The sequence below is a fragment of the Corvus moneduloides genome, chromosome 5 (assembly GCF_009650955.1).
Source record: "Corvus moneduloides isolate bCorMon1 chromosome 5, bCorMon1.pri, whole genome shotgun sequence".
In the NCBI taxonomy this organism is placed as follows: Eukaryota; Metazoa; Chordata; class Aves; order Passeriformes; family Corvidae; genus Corvus; species Corvus moneduloides.
Genome location: NC_045480.1, coordinates 57,775,988 through 57,795,220, shown reverse-complemented (window position 1 = coordinate 57,795,220; position 19,233 = coordinate 57,775,988). Strand labels below are relative to the sequence as shown.

Here is a 19,233-nt window from a genome sequence, read left to right as displayed (position 1 = left end):
TCATGGCGTTGCTGTTTGACAGCACTTTCCTTTGTGATACCACAGACACCATGGAAGTGGCTGTCAGACCGATTACACTGCCTGAAATTTTTCACTCTCTCTACCATAAACCATCTCACTGAAGCCCAGCAGGTCACCAGAAATCCAGGCATAACCCTCGCACTCAGACAAGCAGACAGCGCGTTCAGAGAGCCGGAGTCAGCGCTTCAGAGCGCAAAGCCAACAAGCCCCTCATAAACTCTGTGAGAGGAAGTATTAACAAGGCAAGGTCACATTACAGAAAGATTAATGCTGTGCCAAAAATAGCTCTAGATCATGATGGTACATAAACAGTCTGCATGAAGAACAAACAGTAGGGAACAACAAGCTGTGAGGCTATAATTCAATTTAGGAGTCCTGGTAATAAAACAAAGGAGAACATTACAGTTTGTGTACCAGTCTGATTGATTTTGGGAGTCAGGCTTTGGTTCAGAAATTCAAAGGTCAGGTTAACTTAATGTCTATGTGATTTTTCTTCCCCTATGTGGGTATCTTCAAAGCACTACTCTATATAATTTTCCTACATAATGCAGATCTAGTGCAAGCAGTCCTGTGCCTCATCTAAGTACCAGATTAAATTTTGCCTACAACTTGTGGAACATACATGAAAGTGTTTACCATTTTAAGCCCTGAGCAGTCTTCTCCTCTCCTTGCTGCTGCGAAGTCTGGCTCTAGTTTAAGTTATCAACTGAGCTCAATTCTTATTTTTTGGTTTAGACAGAGAAATAAATCAAACCTATCCTGCTCCTTTGTCCCTGTGCTCACCATTTTTACAAAGCATGCTGCCTTCCACAGTCCACAAGGAATATTGAAGATTGGCAGACTCTATTTCCAAGTTAGATATCCACTGTAGTAATTTTAACAGCAGCCAATTTATCCAGGTTTATAAAGGCTTTAAAAACAGCAATGAAGACAGCTGGGATTTTGTGCAATTTAGCACAAAGAAAAAGATAAACTCTATGAGGAAGGATGTTAAAAACTGCTTAGAAAAATACAGATCCCTAAAGAGAGACACAAGTGCTTTCAGGTAAGGTGGGCAGAGGTCTAAGAAACAGATGGGCTTCCTCTACCAGCTCCCATGAATATGCTGGACAGATTGTTCAGAAAAACTGTTAAGTTTTTCCAAGATTTTTTTCAGGGATTGCAAGCATATGCAAAAACATGGAAACCCACAACAAATAAACTACTTGTCCTTGTTTACAGGAAGAAAAAGGCACAGATTTTGCAACCCAGGTGTGAATGCTTGGAAAAAAACACTCTCTCAGACCTTACACATAGTAAAAAAAGTCATCCTTTCTTAAAGGTGACCATGGCTAAGAAATCATTTGTCATTGGTAAATAAAATATGTAGCTTTTTTTTTTTTTAATTAGAACTGACAAACCAACCACTTCTGAAACAGAAATTCATGCAAAGTAACTACAAATGTTCATTCACATTGCCAATAACTAAAAACACTCTGAGGACAACAAACCCAACTAAAAACACAACAGGATACCAATTAAACTGATTTAATGACCCCTGCATCACAATAGATATGTCTCCTAATGTGTATTTAATTACTAGACTAGGTCTTTTAAGTTGTGACATATGCAGAAGTTATTTCCGTTAGCCGGTTAGAAAAAGGCCTGGAATTGGAAAGGACATGGAAGTGGGTCCAGAGGTATAGCTGATGAGCAGATTGAGAGGATCAGGGAAGAAAGTCTGGAAGAGGCAGAAACAAACAGGAATTTTCACAGGCCTAAGGCCATTTGTGTTTGGCAGGAACAAGCTTTCGAGTAAAGACTTCATTTCACATAAAAATGTGCTGTGCAGTTTTAGGGATTAGTGCACTTTGCCAGTAGGAAGACATATAAAGCCCCTTCTTTGCAGGAAACTATCTGCTTCCAAACAAGTTCTTATGTACAGGCTTGTATCTGGAAAACAAAGAACAATTTTTACAACCAGTGCTTTCTACTTGCCATCTGCACAGTGCCAATGCAGACTGCGGCCCCACTGAGACATGTCCCATTTCCTGCATTCACCAAAATTTTAAAGCGTTCTTTGCCTCGGTAGGAAAAAAAGAACTGTGCATGTGCTCCTTGTCACCTCATCCTCGTCACTGTCTTATTTTGCTTCAACAATCCCAGTGATTAAATGCACAGGAACATACCAGTTTACATTCTGGATTACATGGCTCCAGTGAGTCACAGCTACCATTTCCCAGCTATCACATACTATCAACTTAGGTACCTTTTTCTCAGCTGACTGCAATGGTGACCAGAGCAGTAACATTTTGTCCTGTAATACACTGTATTCTTCCTTAGAGGAATTCATAGTCATAGTAAAATGCTTTGTTAAATATGCATTTCTGTACTTTCCTTCTTTCCTGTCCATGCACACTAATGCTGGCTATGAAACTTTTGAGCTCTTCTGAACTACTGAACTATACACATCAGTAATAGTTATGAAAATCCAAGCCACATGTATCATCACATTAATTTTTTAATTAATATTTGTTTCAGTGACACTTCAAATATTTTTCCTCCTTGAGCAATCTTATCTCACGTGTCATCTGGTAGTAATTGTGACGAACAGCAGATGGAAAGAGGCAATATTAAAAGAGAAATCCAACTTTGTATCCCTCCTAGGTAAAAACTGGAGAACAAGTCCTTATGCTATTTTCCTTATGCAGTGCCATATTCTCTGTGCTAATTTTACAGAACAAATGGTCATAATTCACTTTGTATCATAACAAATGTATGATTTGTAAAGGAGATGAGGGACTTTATAAGTAAAACATAAGCCACACAGGACGAGAGAAGCAAATACCCCAAGGGCAAAGAAAATAGATTCCCTGGAGGGGGCAATTTTACACAGAGGTGGAGCTGTACTGGAAATACCAAGGATATTTCAAATAGTAGCAAGTATGAGTGATTGCCTAATTGCACTGCTAGTTCCTTAAAGCAAATTTCACAATATGTGCAGATACATTCAGAGGGAGTGAGGTATTTATTGATTTTTGTTTCTGAACTGACACACAATTTTGAGGTGCTGTGTTTTTCTTCACATGAAAGGCCTCAGCAGTTTTCAGCTGTAGCAGCTGCACCTCACCTTTCCAATACTGCAAGAAATGATGATGTTCCAGTTTTTATAAGAGGGGGGTCTGGGGGGCTGGATGTTTCAGATCAGACACAGGGTTTTCTCAGTCTGTGAGTTTGAAAAATTTTAAATACTTGTTCCATTCTCATACATGATTCTTCAGCAACATCTTATTCCAATCATAAGATCAAGATCAAAATTAATAAGTGAAGGTTTTTTCCACTGCATTTTTATAACTGACTTCAGTATTGGAACATCCAGCTGCTAACTCGCATGAGTACAACCATTTCTCAGGTATGTTTTGTGTTTCAAAACATGGCTGCATTTTCTTTTGAGCAAAGCTATTCCAGTTCTTGTTTCTAATTTGCTGTATTTGTTCTACTTGTGCTTCCTCTGTGTTCTTCTCTGCCAAAGGCGTGCAGACAGGAAGGCAAGAGGGGAGAAAGAAGGCCAGGGTCTCCACAGAACCGTGGACAGCAGCTGAACTCTGGGCCAAAGAGCAGATCTGTGCCTCTGAACTCCATCTCCCAACACCTGTAAGGTGATTTAAGGTGTACAACCATCTTAAAACAGAGATGACACTTTAAAGGAGTACTAACCATGGGTGTATGATCTTACCTTTGGTTTTGCTTTTAATTCTACGTTACGTATTTTACTAAATCGGCTATGAAGGCATAAAGAGAAGAATTATTTAACAGTAATTTATCACACAAAAATATACACAAGCCTGCACATGTATTTCAAAGCATCTTCACATGTTCTGAAGTCTTTGTCTGACTTATCTGCACCTGCACATGGAAAAAGTGTGAGTATGAAAAATGGCAAACTCCTCAAACATCAGCTCTTTGTGTTAGTTCCAACACTGATGACAGCAGCCAGTCTTTCTCCCAGCCAGAGCCAGTGAACCAGCACTGCTACGGAAGTGTGACCTGTATTCCATTGTGCTCCATGCCCCAGGAACAAAAATGTCAGCTCTGCTCTAACTGCAAAAGTCTCTTACTGTTGATGTACGAGAACCAGCAAAATATAAATTAATAGAGAGAACCTGGGCAAATTTTGCACCATGGGACGCTTGGCTAATAATAACATGTAACTACAGATTAAACACAGTGGATCTGGAGGCTCACAAGAAAAAGTACGCATGGATGCCTAATGTATGTGGTTTTTTCTTTCTCTACAGCACTTTTCATATTGTGGCTGTTTTCCAAGAGCTCAACTTGCCAAACTGGCTGCATTAAACCTGGAGCCCATGCTGCTGTTCAGCACAATGAAAAGTTACCCCAAAACCAAGGTCATCACACAGGTACTCTGTAAACACTATGAAATGAACTTCACCTCAAGAGTTTACAAATGGAACAACAGGTTGGAGGAAAAAGGCAGATGTCCAATGGAAACAAAGCAGAGATCAGAGCAGAGTTTATGTCTGCTTGACTTCTGGACCAGTGCTACACCTAAATCACACCTCCTCAAACTCAAATGTGAAAAAGTAAACAGGAAAAGTACCCTGTGCAAGACACGGGGACATACAAGGTCAGTGTTCTATAAATTCTCAGCTTCAGAAGCAGAACTGCAGGACCAGCGATTTATAGGCAGCTCCTGCTGATGTTCCTAATTGCTAGAGTAGAAATTACGTGCATTCTTCACAGCAGTAGCATGTAAAATCTCTTCTCCTTTTCATCTGCTAAAGCTCAGCCAGCATACCTGTTCATGGGGCTCATTAGTCTGTGCTAAAGATGTTGCTAGATAACCTTGAAAAAAAATTAGTGTGGCTGAGCCCTGGTCTCATTTGTTTGGAGCAGTTAGAACTTGTGCACTTCCTTCAAGCTGTACCTCTCAGTGGGGTGTTCAGTACATCATCTTCCCACAGTTCGGGGTGGCTTGTTTTCTTAAGCATTTCCTCCACAATTATTTGGCTTACAGGCATAGAAAAACCTTTTGTTTCTGCCATTTGCCTACTCTTTGGTAGAGACAGACGTGATCAGCAGTATTTATCATAATGTCCAAGTAAGGAAGATGCACCCAATAGATGCTTCGTTACCATTTTTAAATAAGCTACATGGTACCTGAACAGTAAGCGAGCATGCCATAAACATTTATCAGCTAACACTGTCACTTCCCATAGTCCTCTGGCTTCATAACGCCATTTACTCATCAGTTATCCTAACTCACCTTCAAACAAGAAACTAATAAACCTCATAGGAAGACAAATCACTTTTCCAGAGCATTATAAATTCTTAACTTTTCTTGTAAAGTGAGGGTCAGGACCAAGGAAAACTGTTGGAGATGAAAGAGCATTACAAGTGTCTGCCTTCTGTGCATCTGATGCACAAAACTTCAAGCTTAATGAATCGGCTCACTTCACAGGAACAGGGAATGGAGGCACCTAAATGATTTCCAACAATCAGGTTTGAATTATGGCATGTTTTTGCACTAGAAGATCAAGCTACACTTTCCTTCCTGTTACTTGGATTGCTATCAGACAAAGATCTCGTGTAACAAATGCAATCTGCCTCTTCCTCCTAATTCCCATTGGGCCCACAACTGCAGTGAAGCACCCTGATGTCACTGTGGGGGTGTGCTATGGATGTCGCTTAGGGCACATGCTGAGGACAACCACTGTTTAACAGTCTCTTGAATCGGAATTTCATTACCATCATACTAATTCTGACCAGAGTTTAAAAGTCTGTGTAGCACTCATAATCCACCAGGTCTGTCTGATTGCACACTCTGAATATGTGACTGCTGCTGTCAATGCTTACAGGAAAAGAGTACAAAAATTAGTCGTACAGGAGAGTAAAGTCATACACAGCTGTGTGAACAGGACTAGGTTTTCCTTGGCCCAGAAACTCTCATTAACTTTGTAGAACTGCATAAACATTGGAATACAAATCAAACCTGGACCCTCAAGACCACATAGGTTTGTTTTTATGGCCAGAGTGACTTTTACTGTAAGACCAAAGGCCCAAAATTATAAAGGAATACATGAAAGTACACTTCACTTCCAGTCAATTTTATAGATAACAGAACACACTGAGATTGGTGATAACAGAAATTCTTCCTTTGTGGAACTGACTAAATGCCAGCATCACCACTGCATTTCAAATGATATTAAGATCAAGGCTATCCAGATATTTTTGATTAAACCAAAACATTAGCAATACTTCTCCTAACCAACTTTGCACAAAAGGAAATTCTCCAGAAACGCTTTGAAATCAAACATCAAAGTCAGAACAAAAAAGAAGACATTTCAGAGCGGTAATAGGAAACACACAGAGAAACCTACAAAAACATGTCATTCTATCTGTTGCTGCCATGTGTTTTACAGCACCGTGGGTCAGCCAGCCCAGCACACCGTGTCCTGCCTTGGCTCCAGGGAGTGGGGAACAGCTGGAGGCTTTTACCTGTCAAAAGAAGGCTTCTCTCCACAGTCAAACGCATCCTGTAGCTCCTTGACGAGATTGGCCTGCCCGGGCAGTCGGAAAAGGCCCTCTTCCTTCAGCCCCCGCTGTCGGATGAAGTCCACGCACTGCTCCACCAGCATGGGAGCCAGGCGGTTCCCATAGCGCTTCTCGTACCGGACAGTGTCTTCCAGCTTCTGCCCAAAAATACCTGCACCAAAAAAAGAGCTCTGACTCAGCTTAGCATCATAAACACATCTGAGGAGCCCACACCTTCTGTTACAACCCACGCAATCTGCAGGTCATTTAAATGCCGGGACAATTAACCTACTGCTTTCTTAAGAATAAAATGCTCAATTTCACCCTTGACACTCATCTGGAAATACAGTGCTGGCTGACATTTTACAACAATGCTCAAAAACTCAAACAACAAAGCTCAAAAATAAAATACTGTAAACTATTTGCAAGACCACAGGCACAGAAAACACAGGAATAACACAAATAGGATTTTCTGTCACAAAACTTCTGATTCAAAAGTGATGCATATCTCCATCTTTTCTGGTTGATGTCTAATTATTAAGTACTTCCTGTATCAGATCCAAAGACATATGAACATTACCTGTACACATGGAGGGAAAAATATTTATAAATATAACTCAGCATTTTGTCTCTACTGAATGAAATTATTGTTCTTCAAATAGACAATGATAAATCCACAATGTATTACCAACTGCATTATCACCATCTGCTTCAGCAATAATAAATTTTGTGTATGAGCAGAAGTTCCTGACATGAAAGGTAAAATACGTCAGATGAACTGCAGGAAACCAAAATTTGTCCTTAAGCTCCGAAGAAAATGGAGGTTTTTTGACGGAATTAATTTTCACCCTGCTCTGAGGGTATCATTGCTACCACTGGAACAACAGCTACTCTTTAGAGCTTACTTTGCCTCTCCTTTCGAAGTGCAGAGCAGCACAATAACGTTCAAGGCATGTCATCTGTGCTGGAAGCTCTCTCTGGAGACCACCACTTGCTGAACAGCACCGAGGCTGAAGCAAGGCAATTCAATTTCTATATATAGCAGGACAATGAATAGTTCTAACGCAGTCACGATCAGAAATTAAAGACCAAATGACTACTTCACTTTTGCAATGATGTACACTATAAAGTAAAAGAAAGAAAAAAGGCAGTAAATTGTGCCCTTCACTGAGCACACTGTTCCTGCTGGTTTAAAAATATTCAACATGAAAACCAGAATTGTTTTGGTTTGCTTTTTCTAAAAAAAAAAGCCCAAAATTGAGCTAGACGGCTTCTGATTTTGAACTAAAAATTTAATTCACCCATAGATTACAATTCAGCATCCATCTGGGTAACCTTTAATGTGCACGTTTTTCCTTTAACAGAAAGGAAAGGTAACTTACACCTCAGTTGCAGGCAGAACAGTTGCCTTGCAAATGCTCAAGGATGTAGGGCAAGTCTCAAGTTAACCATACTGAAGGTCTGGAGTTTGTCCTTAAAAGCAATTATTTTTACTGTAGCAGAGGAAATAACTGGAGAGAGTAACTGATGTCCTGCTAAGACATCCAGAGAGTCTCTGAGATGCAGAGCAGTGTATTTTGTGATTTCCATGGTACCCATGCCTGGGGATGCCAAAGCCAGCAGTAGGTAAGGAGAAGGAACATCACACAGTCACTCTTTATTAGCTCTCTTTCTTTCATGCTGTACAAAACCCAAAGCCCAACAATTAACAGTTAAAGAAGGAATTTTTGAAATTTCAGAGTGAGTCAAGCTTAGAAGAATACTGGCTGATGTAGCATCCACAAAGTTCAGGGCCTCCAGGCTGGCAGAGGAGTCAAGTATGCTAAGTATGTTTTCTTAATTCTTGCATACTTTTCTAACCTCCTACAAACTGACTATGGGGGTGGGAGGAGTATTAATTGAATCTGTGTTTCCTGTATTTGTCCAAGTTAAGAGTTGCAGTTGGTCAACACAAAATCCTCAAGTCCTTCCACTTGCTACACTCTCCTCAAAGCAGGGGAATTAGGGAAGAAGGACCAGTGAACGCCAGTTAAGGAATGTGTGTGATTATGGGAGTCTGGGGATTTCAAAGTTGTTAATATACGAGAAGGCTGCTGTTCAGTGCCCCCCAGTTTGTCCCTTCTCCCAGTTGAACAAGCCCCATTTTCTCTGCCTCTCCTCAAAGGGCATGTGTTCTAGCTCCTGAACACTTTAGTGAGCCTTTGCTCAACTCCCTTTAATGAATCTCCACCTCCACCTGGTTTCAGTGGTTTTTTGTTTTGTTGTTGTTAAAGGATGCAATATTTGGAATATGGTCTAAAAAATGTTAAGCAGAGGATGTTAATCACTTTCCTCCTTCTGCTAGCTCTGCTACTGCTGATAATGCCCAGACTGCTGTCCAATTTTCCTTGCTGCCAGGTCTACTCCTGGCTCCTGTCCAGCCTGTCCCCTAGGGCACTCAGGTCCCTTCCCCAGAGCTGTTTCCCTGGGGTTATTCCTTCTTAGGTGCAGGAGTTGGCCATCCTAGTCCAGTCTGCCCTATGAACATATAGCCTGAGCTTTCTTGCAAGAAGCCATGAGATTTCCTGGTTTCAAACACAAGACTTTTTGCCTCTTTTCAAACAAAATACAATAGGATATTCCAATTATACAGTTATAATGTATGTATAATTACAACTCACGCCCACTGACAGTACAATTAGCAGGAATAAGCTTTCTCCTGCTGGCTGTACCTTCTTCTCACCATGCTAACTTCCTTTAGTCAGTAATGTGCATATTGCAGCTTACATTTGCAGGAGAGAATAAGTTCTTAGACCTACCAGAGTGCTTTGAAACTCCTATTAGTAATGACACTGCAGTCAAAACACATCACTTTCTATCAATACATTTTTTGGATGCTGCCTTTTTTTTAGTTCATTTTAAAATTGGTTTTCAAAGCACATCTAATAGATAATGAATAAAATCAGAATATGGGCAGCTTGTGCAGTGGGAGCAAAGAACCTTCCTATATTATTATAAATTGCTGATGCATGACAACACAAAATGAAAACAAGCGGGAACCATAAAGCACTAAGATGTCTGTAACTAGAATTAAACACTGTTTTTCAATTTGTTTGGCATTGGAATTAATCTCAGGCAGGCTTGGGTTGGTGTCAAGGTGTAGGCTGAACTTCTGCAAAGGAAGCATTTCCTTCACCTAACAAATGTAGAACACTGCACCAGGCAGAACTTGGCCATGAAATGAATCAGTCATGATAAGCCTGCACAAATATTGACTTGAAGTTACAGACTTGCTGATGCCTTATGACAAAGGTACTCTGCTGTCAGGGGCAGAAGAGGCAGAAATGTGACGATTTTGCTTCCACATCATGTTGTCATAGCTTTTACCTGGCTCATCATCCTTCTGCTGTCTGCTGGCTGAGGTGCACCTTCTTCCACTGCCCCTCTCCAATGCTTTTATCCCCTCTCATGCCACAACTAACTGCTACAGAGATACTGCAGATGAAGAGTCTACAAGCATTAAGAGGGTGACTATTCGGAAGCAAAAGGCATTCCTGTGAAGAACTGTACTTCCAAAATATTTGGCAGAAAAAATGATGAACACTATCAGCTATAATTGGTAACTACTTGCATCTCCTTTACAAAAAAGAAAGAAAAATACAGTCCAAGTTACGGAGACTAGAACACAATGAAAATCACGGAAAAAATCTCAAATGCTGTTTCTTAAGTAAATTTCCACTAGAGTAACTAAACAAGAACATCTCTGCTGGAGAAGGAAATAAAAGAGAGCCCTCATAACTCATGTTGTAATCCAAATTCAAGTGGCTCCTCCTACATCTCAGTGTCTCCAAAATCCAGAAACGCACAGACACACAAGCGCTGACCTGTGGTTTGGTTTATCCTTAGGATAGGGTGCCAGAGGAGAAACAAATAAATCAACAAGAAACCACGATATTCAGAATTGCATTGGCTTGGCTTCCCCACAGCTGGTGGAAGGCAGGGAAATTTACAGGATCCAGTTCTGACCAGTCATTAGATTTAATCAGCAGAACTGCTTTTTCAGAGAGCTCTTGGAGGTCTGTAAAGCTATATCCAATTAAGCCAAGATCACGCATAACATCAAAGAGGAAAATCACATGCTAGTAAAGGGCATGCTGAGCAGTTATTCATTAACTAGAACATTCCCGTGGCAGAAGTTTTGTAAACACTTTGAGAAACTGTATTTCCATGCTCAACAGATACCCAGAAACCTTTTGAAAAACACTACAGTGCTATATGCAAGTTCTGCATATGTCTTCTCAAGAGTTGTGGAAGCACTGTGATTATTTTTTATAATACATACTCACAGTTAAGAGGATGGCTTTAAAATTTAAGAATGCTATTAGGCAATGATTTCCACAGCTAACTAAACACAGGCAGGAGTCACATCTAAAGTGTACGGACTTCTGATTCAGGAGGAAAAAAGGAGAAAAATCTGTGCGGCCATTCTGCCACCTTGCTCCATAAGGAATGGCTTGAAATAAGCAGTATCTCAAAAAAGCCCACCTGCCACTCTAAATCTACCACAGCACACACACTCAGTGAGCCAGGAGGTTTCAGACAGCAAAAAACACTGAGGGCTGATGTTCTCATAGACGGCCCACACCCGTACATGTGTTCTTCTAACGTGCAGCAAAGCATCCTGGTGCTTCCAAAACAAGTTCTGGTTTCATGGGCTCTACTGATCAGAAAGGGTCAGTTAAGGTCAAAGGAACTGATCTCAGCTTAGAATCTGGATGTGAATTTTAAACAGCTCTCAATTCTTCATCAGTAATTCACTGACAGAAAGTAACACATCAGATGAATGACTTTCAACAGCAGGGCTGGGAACAAAGGTCCTGGAATAACACAAAGAAGTGGCTGGCATGGCCACATAACACCTAATATGGAGTTTTTAATTATTATTTCCCATCAGCTTTCTGCTCAGATGTTCCCCAGCAGTAAGTGCTATTTTGAGTGGATCAAAGACAGGGAATATTTTCTCTACAGAATTTTGTGATGTATAGGAGAGGAAAAACCCCACCAAAACCAGTGGTAACAGAATTTTGTTCCTGCCTGAATAATTTTCTTCTCTTCAAGCCTTCTCCCAACCCCACAGTTAGTGTCATGCTGGCAGTAGAGAAGGCAAGATAAACTCCCACCCTGGAGTTTTGAACATTTGCACACCCAAATAACCTGCTTAGGAAAAACAACCCTGAAATAAGAGCACAACTAGATACAGGAAAGGAAAGAAGGGAATTTTGAAAACATCACCAGGAACTTGTCACAGTTGATCACATCACAGCCTGCACTACACTTCTCTGGTCACAGCCAATGCCACCTCCTTCTCCACAACTCTGCCCACCCAAATTCACTGCATTATTTAATGTTCTCACATGCATGCCTCCCTCAGATGCTGTTTTCTCCACTGCCCCTGCATGGTCTCTATGGAGGTTCCTGTGGTGGTACTTAAACAGAGAGGATCTTCTCCAAGCTGGAGTTTAAAGACGATTGGCTCTGTCTCTGCTCAGATTCTGCCCTCTGAGCACTGACTTCTCCCATGACATGACCCCCAAACAAGCCTGGCATCTAATTTTTTGGTGCCAATCACAATAAAACTTTGACCTGAATTTCCAGGAAGGGTTCTATACCTGGTATCAATGGTGAAGATGATGTCATCATTCTCTTGTACTTCTTCCCATGACTAGCCGACGGTTTTCACTGCTAATTTTATTTTTTGCATCATGTTGCACAGCTTAGAACTAACAGATCTGCTTTATGCAAGTATGGATTAGGTTTGCAGAAGGCTAGTTTTGCCTTTCTTTATAGTTAGGTATACAATCTGCAAATGAAGTTGTAATAATCATTCAGTAAACCAATTAACAAGACAAGTGTAGTTAGCCTAATGTGCCAGTGCAACCATAGCAAAGGCTTGACTGAGTCCAGTTAATGTTCATCTTTCCCCTGACTTCAGTGGGACATGGACCTAGTTAAAATATATGCTCCAGCATTCTGCAGCTCTGATCTAGGGGCCTTGACAGAAAATGTATATAAGAAAGCAACTGAAATGAATTTTGCATAGAGGAAAGCAAATTAGCAGCAACACCTCCATCACTCTGTCCTCTGCCCCAAGCGCTGCTGCTTCACTTGGGAGTTTTAGACACGGAGAGTTTCTGTATCGGACATATGGGGGAAGAATCAACAGCTGAAGCTCTTCTTGGAGCAGCTAAGGCTGTACCCAGGCACAAAGGCAGCTGTCAGCAAAATTATCAGTTAATCCTTTATTCAACTTCCAAACATTTCTCAAATAGTTAAGGGTATAAATGGGGCACAGGCAGCTCTAATTCACACTGACACGTTGAAATGCAATACACATGCACATCCTCCTGGCCAGCCTCCAGCAGGACTGAACTCCAGCAACCAAGGGCCTTGGGGAGGGGGGTACAGGGGGCAAACAGCTCCCAGTGCTCTCTCTCAGCTGCAGGTGATAGCTGATCTCTGCAGTAGTTCTGCAGTGAGCCCCTCACTGGCTGTGATCCTTCGTTCCAAGACATCGCCCCTGACTGCCTGCTCACCAACCCTCGAAAGCAATGATGTCACTACATCACTGCTGAGGCTTGGGAGCAAAGAGCTGCGTGGTCTGGCAAAAGGGCAAATGGCAGCACAGAGGAAGAGCTGAGGAAGGAGCAGGAGAAGAAGGTGATAGAATTTGTTTAAGCCCTGTGTAAAATAATTTCTCACGCTTCAGAAAAAACAAGGCAATTTAGCCCTTTCACCTGGATTTCTCAGTCCAGCAGAGTTTTTAAAACAGCACTAATATCCTCTTCTTCCCCCACACAAAGTTTTTGTCCTTGTCATGGAAACAGCTTCTCCCCACCCATCCCAGGTGCCATAGCACCTTAGCATCACTTGTTGTATCTCCTGTCTCAGACATGTGCTTCCCTTCCAGTGCTTTCAGCTGCCATACTATGACATTCAGCCTCCTCTTTGCCCTCTTTCCCCGAGTACTGCCATGCGCTGCTTCAACAGGAGTATGTGCAATGCAGAACACAACTGGCTATAAACCTCTCTATGCAGCAGGTGAAAAGGCAAATGCAGGCTGCAGGGCAGTATGATGAAGTGGCAATGCAGCACTTGCACCAGGACAGTGCATTGTAGAGCTACACTTCAAATCCATCAGAAACCTCTGAAGCCAAGGACTCCAGCTTCTGCACAGATGAACATTTATCACCTTGCTTTGCTCCCTCTCTTCTCCCTCCCTCCCTCCCTCCTCCCACACAGACAAAATGCAAATATAAACTCTTTTTCCTGATGTTCTGCCTAACAGGGAACTCAGAGCATCACAGGTCTGATTCCCTCACTGTTCTCACTCAATTCTGCTCAGAGGCACTGCAATAATCTTGTCTCATTCCACCTCATTCCTGCATTCATGGGCTATTATGTAGAGGAGACAGTAGCTGCTGGCCAGCTACAAACAAATGAACAAAGGAGTAAATAAATCATTCGTGGAATGTTGGCATCTGCATTGTTTAATGCCTTTTGTTTCGGTGCTCTCATCTGCCCCTGCACACAGAGCCCCCTCGACTTCTCAGAAGCCATGGCTTCACCAGCAAAGCAGAACACAGCGACAGAACAGACCTACCTTTGCGGAAACTAAAACACCGCTTAATTCTCCTGTAAGTAGTTTTAGGAATGAAGGGCGCTGCTGCTAAGGCACCTGGGCTGCGGACTCCAGCATTTCTGTCTTCAGGCATCATACAGGCCAGAGCCTCCACGTCCCTCCAAAGCTCTCCTTTACCAGCAGCATCCAGACGAAACACCACAATTGCTCATCGTTACTGACTGCTGAGGAGTTTTTATAGTAGTGTTTTTTCCTCTGGAGCTAGGAGATTTGTGGTCTTCTAGATCTTGGGTAGGGCTTGAAATGATTCTGATGGTCTCTTCCCTGCTTCAGTTCTGCTTTGGGGAACAATATTCTTCCATCTATTTCCTTTCGTTTCTTTTATTTCCTGCGGTGAGACAACTGCCTATTATGCAATGTCACAACAAAAGAGTTTCAGCAAAAAGATGTATCTTCCATTCAAACAGAAGTGCCTGCACAGATGGAGGGGGAGAAAGACCTCTTCCTCCCAGCTGGAACAGGAGGCTGAGTGGCAGAGACTCTAATTCCACAGCAAAAGCTCAGCACTGTGTGGTGTGCAAGGGGAAAGAGAAGAACAATACCAAAAAGGCCACAGAAGAATCCTCCAGGATAAAACACTCCTCGCTGGCACCCTTTATTTCTGCAACCGAGAAGCAAAAATAACAGTCCCTTCGCCTGAAAGGCTCTTTGTCCATACCAGATTTCTCTCAAAACTCCTTTTACACAGCCAGCTCCTCGTGTGACGCTCTCATGGGCTTCTCGCTTGTTTTATTGCCTTCCAACTACCAGGAGCTCTCCCGGGAGAGGCGCGTCAGATGCGGCAGCAGCGCATCCTTGCTGCCAGGATCCCGGGAGCTGCTGAGGAATCCGTGCCTGCAGCGGGGGATGCTCTGGCGGCTCGCTCGCCACCGGCCCCGCGGCGGGGCTGGCAGGGGGGCTGTGCTGCTGGCAGCGGGGCTGTGCTGCTGGCAGCGGGGCTGTGCTGCTCCCTGCCTGCGTGCAGCAGGTGCGGGAGGACGCGGCGCAGCAGCCGCAGCGCAGGTTTGTGTCTCCTCGGGTGACTTTGAGTTGACTTCAGGCGCCTGTCATGTGCGGTGGCTGGGAAAGCGAGCAGGCTGTGCCTGGCTCCTGCAGGAGGTGCCAGACCTTACACTGCTACCCCTGCTAAAATGCACATGCTCCTTCTTCTCGCCTCCTCCCTCTCCCCTTAGTTGCAGGCTCTGTAAAAAATTGCCTTTTTAATCTAATCAGGAAGGGAATTTCATGTGCAAACAGGCATTACATGCCCTGCCTCATTTACATTTCTTTTCCCTTTCAGATTTTTTTTTCCACAGTCACCTTATTCCTCTGGTGCAAAAAACAACCTGTTTCTGATGAGCTTAGCAGATTCCCACCTGCCCCCCTCCCAGCTTCTCCTTCTAGCACAGGTTAACAAATAACAATTTAATGATAAGGTTAATAATTTACAGAGCTCCTCACTCTGGTACCAGGAGTCCTCTCCCACTGCCAGACAAACTTTAAATATTACTGGCTCACCAACGCTTGTACACATCCGCTGCACACACACACAGAGCTTACTTACAATGCTTAGAAGAACCAGAAAATTCACATGTTACACAAAGTGGCACTTGAGTTGTGTGATACCAGGCTATTGTGGTTTACCATTAAGTACTGAAATTTAGGAAGCTGATATAAAACTAGCGTTTTGATTAATTAGCTGTCTGAAACAATTTTGTGCTGCAAGTAATTACTTGTTACTGGCTAGTCATCATCATGTGATTGCAACTTTCCTGTATCTTTTTTACAGCTATTATGATATATAAACCCATTTTTAACTTCAGCAGCTACAGCTCATAAAGGCAGGCTCTTAAGACATCTTAAGCCAGAAATGCCTGTCTTAAGAAGGGTCAGACTGTTGCAGCAGCTGTAGCAACATCCACGTACCAAAGAATAATAAAAATACCAGTGTGTCTGGACATTCATAATTACAAAACAGTTAACAGGATTTATTTAAAATTGTTAAGATAGCTCTGACTATCAAGTAGTTAATAAAATGGGGGACATGTTGGAAACTCCGTTCTTAATGGTGACACATCCCATGATACTGCCTTTGCCTTGTTATCACAGTCAAACCTTCTCCACGAACACTACACCCTAAATTATGTTCCATCTATTTTTGCAGTCTCCAGGGATTTAACTCTTTGCTTCCCATTACAAACAACCCTGAATCAGTACACTTGCTCAAGAAACCCAAAAAGAAAAACAAGAACATACTTCAAAGTGTTTCAACTACAAATGAATTGAAAAGGTAATGCAAGGATTGCACCCCTCTAGTTTTATGCAAATCAGCAAGAAAAATCCTCAGCGAGGTGCTTCCCTCAGTAACTGCCATTAAACATTCCTACAACGATGATGGTGTCCTGAGAATTTTCTTGGTGGCTGGAAGGATTCCCAGCTGCAAATCAGAAATAGCTCTTGCCCTATAAAAGCAAATGAGGAGCTGGTGAAGAAAGCACAGGGTCAGGACTTGAGAGATTTGGTTTCTATTTGTAGCCCTGTTCATGGACTTGGGCTAGAATTTAGTTTCACCTAATCACAGCTCCCCGCCTGCAACATGTAGAGACACCTCCACTTGCAGGAGAACAGCAAGGCTGCCTTTCCTTATTATCTGCCACAGAAAGATACTGTGGTGCAGGAAGCCAAGTGCAAAAATTCACAAAGATACTCTTTGAAAAATCCACTTCTCCTAAGCCTCCAACTTTATCACTGCCACAGCAGGTTATGCTGCTCCTGGACTGGAGTAGGAGAACGCTGAGGAGCTCAACATGAGGCCTGCTTTGCAAAGAGAAAGCTGGAGAGGGGTAATCTTTGTGCTACATAAAAACCCAGGTTTCTTACCTAGCCTGATTACAGAAGACTGCTCCTTGTACCTTCCCTTTCCCAAACCAACTCCATATACCTGTAGCAGTTCATGCCTTTTAAGACAGATCTTTTACTTTGTGAGTTTTGGGGATTTTTGGTATGGGTTTTGGTGGTTTTTTTAAGCATTCTAATACCTACATTCCCAGATTCAGGACTGAACAATCTTATTTAACATAAAGAGCCAGATTCTAGTGAGATGACTGCTTTGCACCATCTTTTAAAGGCACATTTCCCCAGGAGAAGCCAAGGAGAAGGCAGTCATGTTTCAGAGATGTCAGGCAGGCCCTAGCTGACCAAATCCCTCAGTGCAGCCCACCAGTGACGCCAAAGTCCTCTCCTAAACACAGTGCGACCTGAATAAAGCACAAAGGGAGATGGGTGGCTTAGAAGAAAAGTTTTAAAGAAAACTTCCATGAGTCTCTCCCTCCTCCCTCCTGTGGTCTACCCAGCAATTAAGAGAAAGAAATCTGAAGTCAGCAATCACACTTTTCAGTGATAACTGCACTTCTTGGTCGTGAAACAGCACAGACAATCCTGCCCTCCTGACTTTTTTCCAGCAACCTGCAGAAAAGACCATCATTTGTTGCAATATAGGTGGTCTTCCACCGTAGGAAAATACTTCTGTCCTCAGACTTCGGGATTTGAGAGCTCGAAGGAACAGACTGATTAACATACAGCCATTTTGTGCAAATGTATCAATCATACTCGTATTATAACAGAGACATTATCACCAGAATAGTAATGATGAAACTTATAATAATTTGCAGCCCATTCACCATAAGAGAGATTTTTAAAAAGATAACTAAGACTCCCAACAATAAATTTTGGTCCAGTACTACTGAGATGCCAATCAAATTCCCACACTGTTAGTGCTAATATTCTGAGGCACAGCTTTATATAATACTATTACTGGTCTTAGCTGTCACTGGCAGGAGAATTGCTGACAGCTTTTTGAACAGGCATTTAAAAAACATCATGGATGGTTTTTCAGCTGGTGACCAAAGGAATTACCTTGCCTCTCCCTGCTGGAAAGCTGATTTCATACAAGACCAATCTTCTGTGAAAACTTCCCCTCACACTATCACATGTTACCCTCATCAAGGGAAGTGGTTCCAGACAGTTCAGTCTTTTAAATGAGCCCTCTGCATGGGAACATGTTTACTCCACTTTTCTGGAAAGATCCAGACCATTCTCCTCAAAACTCTGGCTGTGACTGAGAGATAAGAGAAGAACCCCTATGAGTCTTTGTGTATCTGTGAGCACTGCATGTTCCCTCAGTGACTCACCTCCTCCAAATGGTGCCCATATAACCCTGCGGATGGATTTCACCCAATCCTCCATGTCATTCTGCGTGCTCGCCATGAGAAGGTAGGTCTCATGATTAGCTGTCATCCGCTCCCGGTCTCCTCCTGCAAGACAAGATAATTGCACTTAGAAACCCTTTTGCTTCCATGCCCAGCCAAGCTCCTGCCAGTCTGACTGCTGGAAGCACCAGCAGTGGCTCCATAGCAAGCAGACATGGATACTTGTGCAGTGCAGCACTTGCTGTCAGACATGGCTTGAAAAGAAGGTCCTGTAAGTACATTCCTCATGAGACAGTGAGAAGCTGTCATGCTTCCAAAAGGAAATGAGAGGATAAATGTCATCAGTAAACAAAAACAGCGCCATGCTGTTCCAAGAACCACAGGGGCCTGCACCAAGCTGTAACTTGATACACACACTGGAAATTTTGCAGCAGTTACTGTACCACAATGGAGAGAATAAATGCAGAGACAGATAAGGGTGCTTTGAACAAGTGGCGATGACTCCATTCTTATTTTCAGGAACACACTGTGCCACACAACACTTGATACACCCAAGTGTTGCTGGGACTCTCTGAGGAGAAGGCAGACAACACCGTACAACCCACTGCCTTCGATGGGTCTGGTGAGGATTAGATTAAAAGGGAACACACTGCCTTTTTATCCTTTCTTTGAAGGACGGGCCCACACTAATGAGGTCAAAACCAGAACTTGGCTTGCCACAGCTCCAGGTTTCCAGACGTTTAGTACTGTTTCACTTCCACTCTAAAAGGTACCATGTTAGTGCAAGGGCATGTGGGAGATTCAAACCACCTT

General features: G+C 42.6%; 1 protein-coding gene across 9 annotated transcripts in view; it reads right to left on the bottom strand.

Annotated features, from left to right (window-relative positions):
- Positions 1-19,233, bottom strand: part of ARHGAP24 (Rho GTPase activating protein 24) — a 184,907-nt gene that overhangs the window by 11,905 nt on the left and 153,769 nt on the right. For 8 of the 9 annotated variants that reach the window (XM_032109587.1, XM_032109588.1, XM_032109586.1 and 5 more), the window contains 2 exons: positions 18,403-18,525; positions 6,520-6,727 (listed from right to left, as the gene is read on the bottom strand). In XM_032109587.1, the coding sequence (XP_031965478.1) occupies positions 6,520-6,727; positions 18,403-18,525 (331 nt within the window). Of the gene's footprint in view, positions 1-6,519; positions 6,728-14,194; positions 15,389-18,402; positions 18,526-19,233 lie in introns of those variants that run through there. The other variant, XM_032109590.1, reaches the window with a different exon arrangement.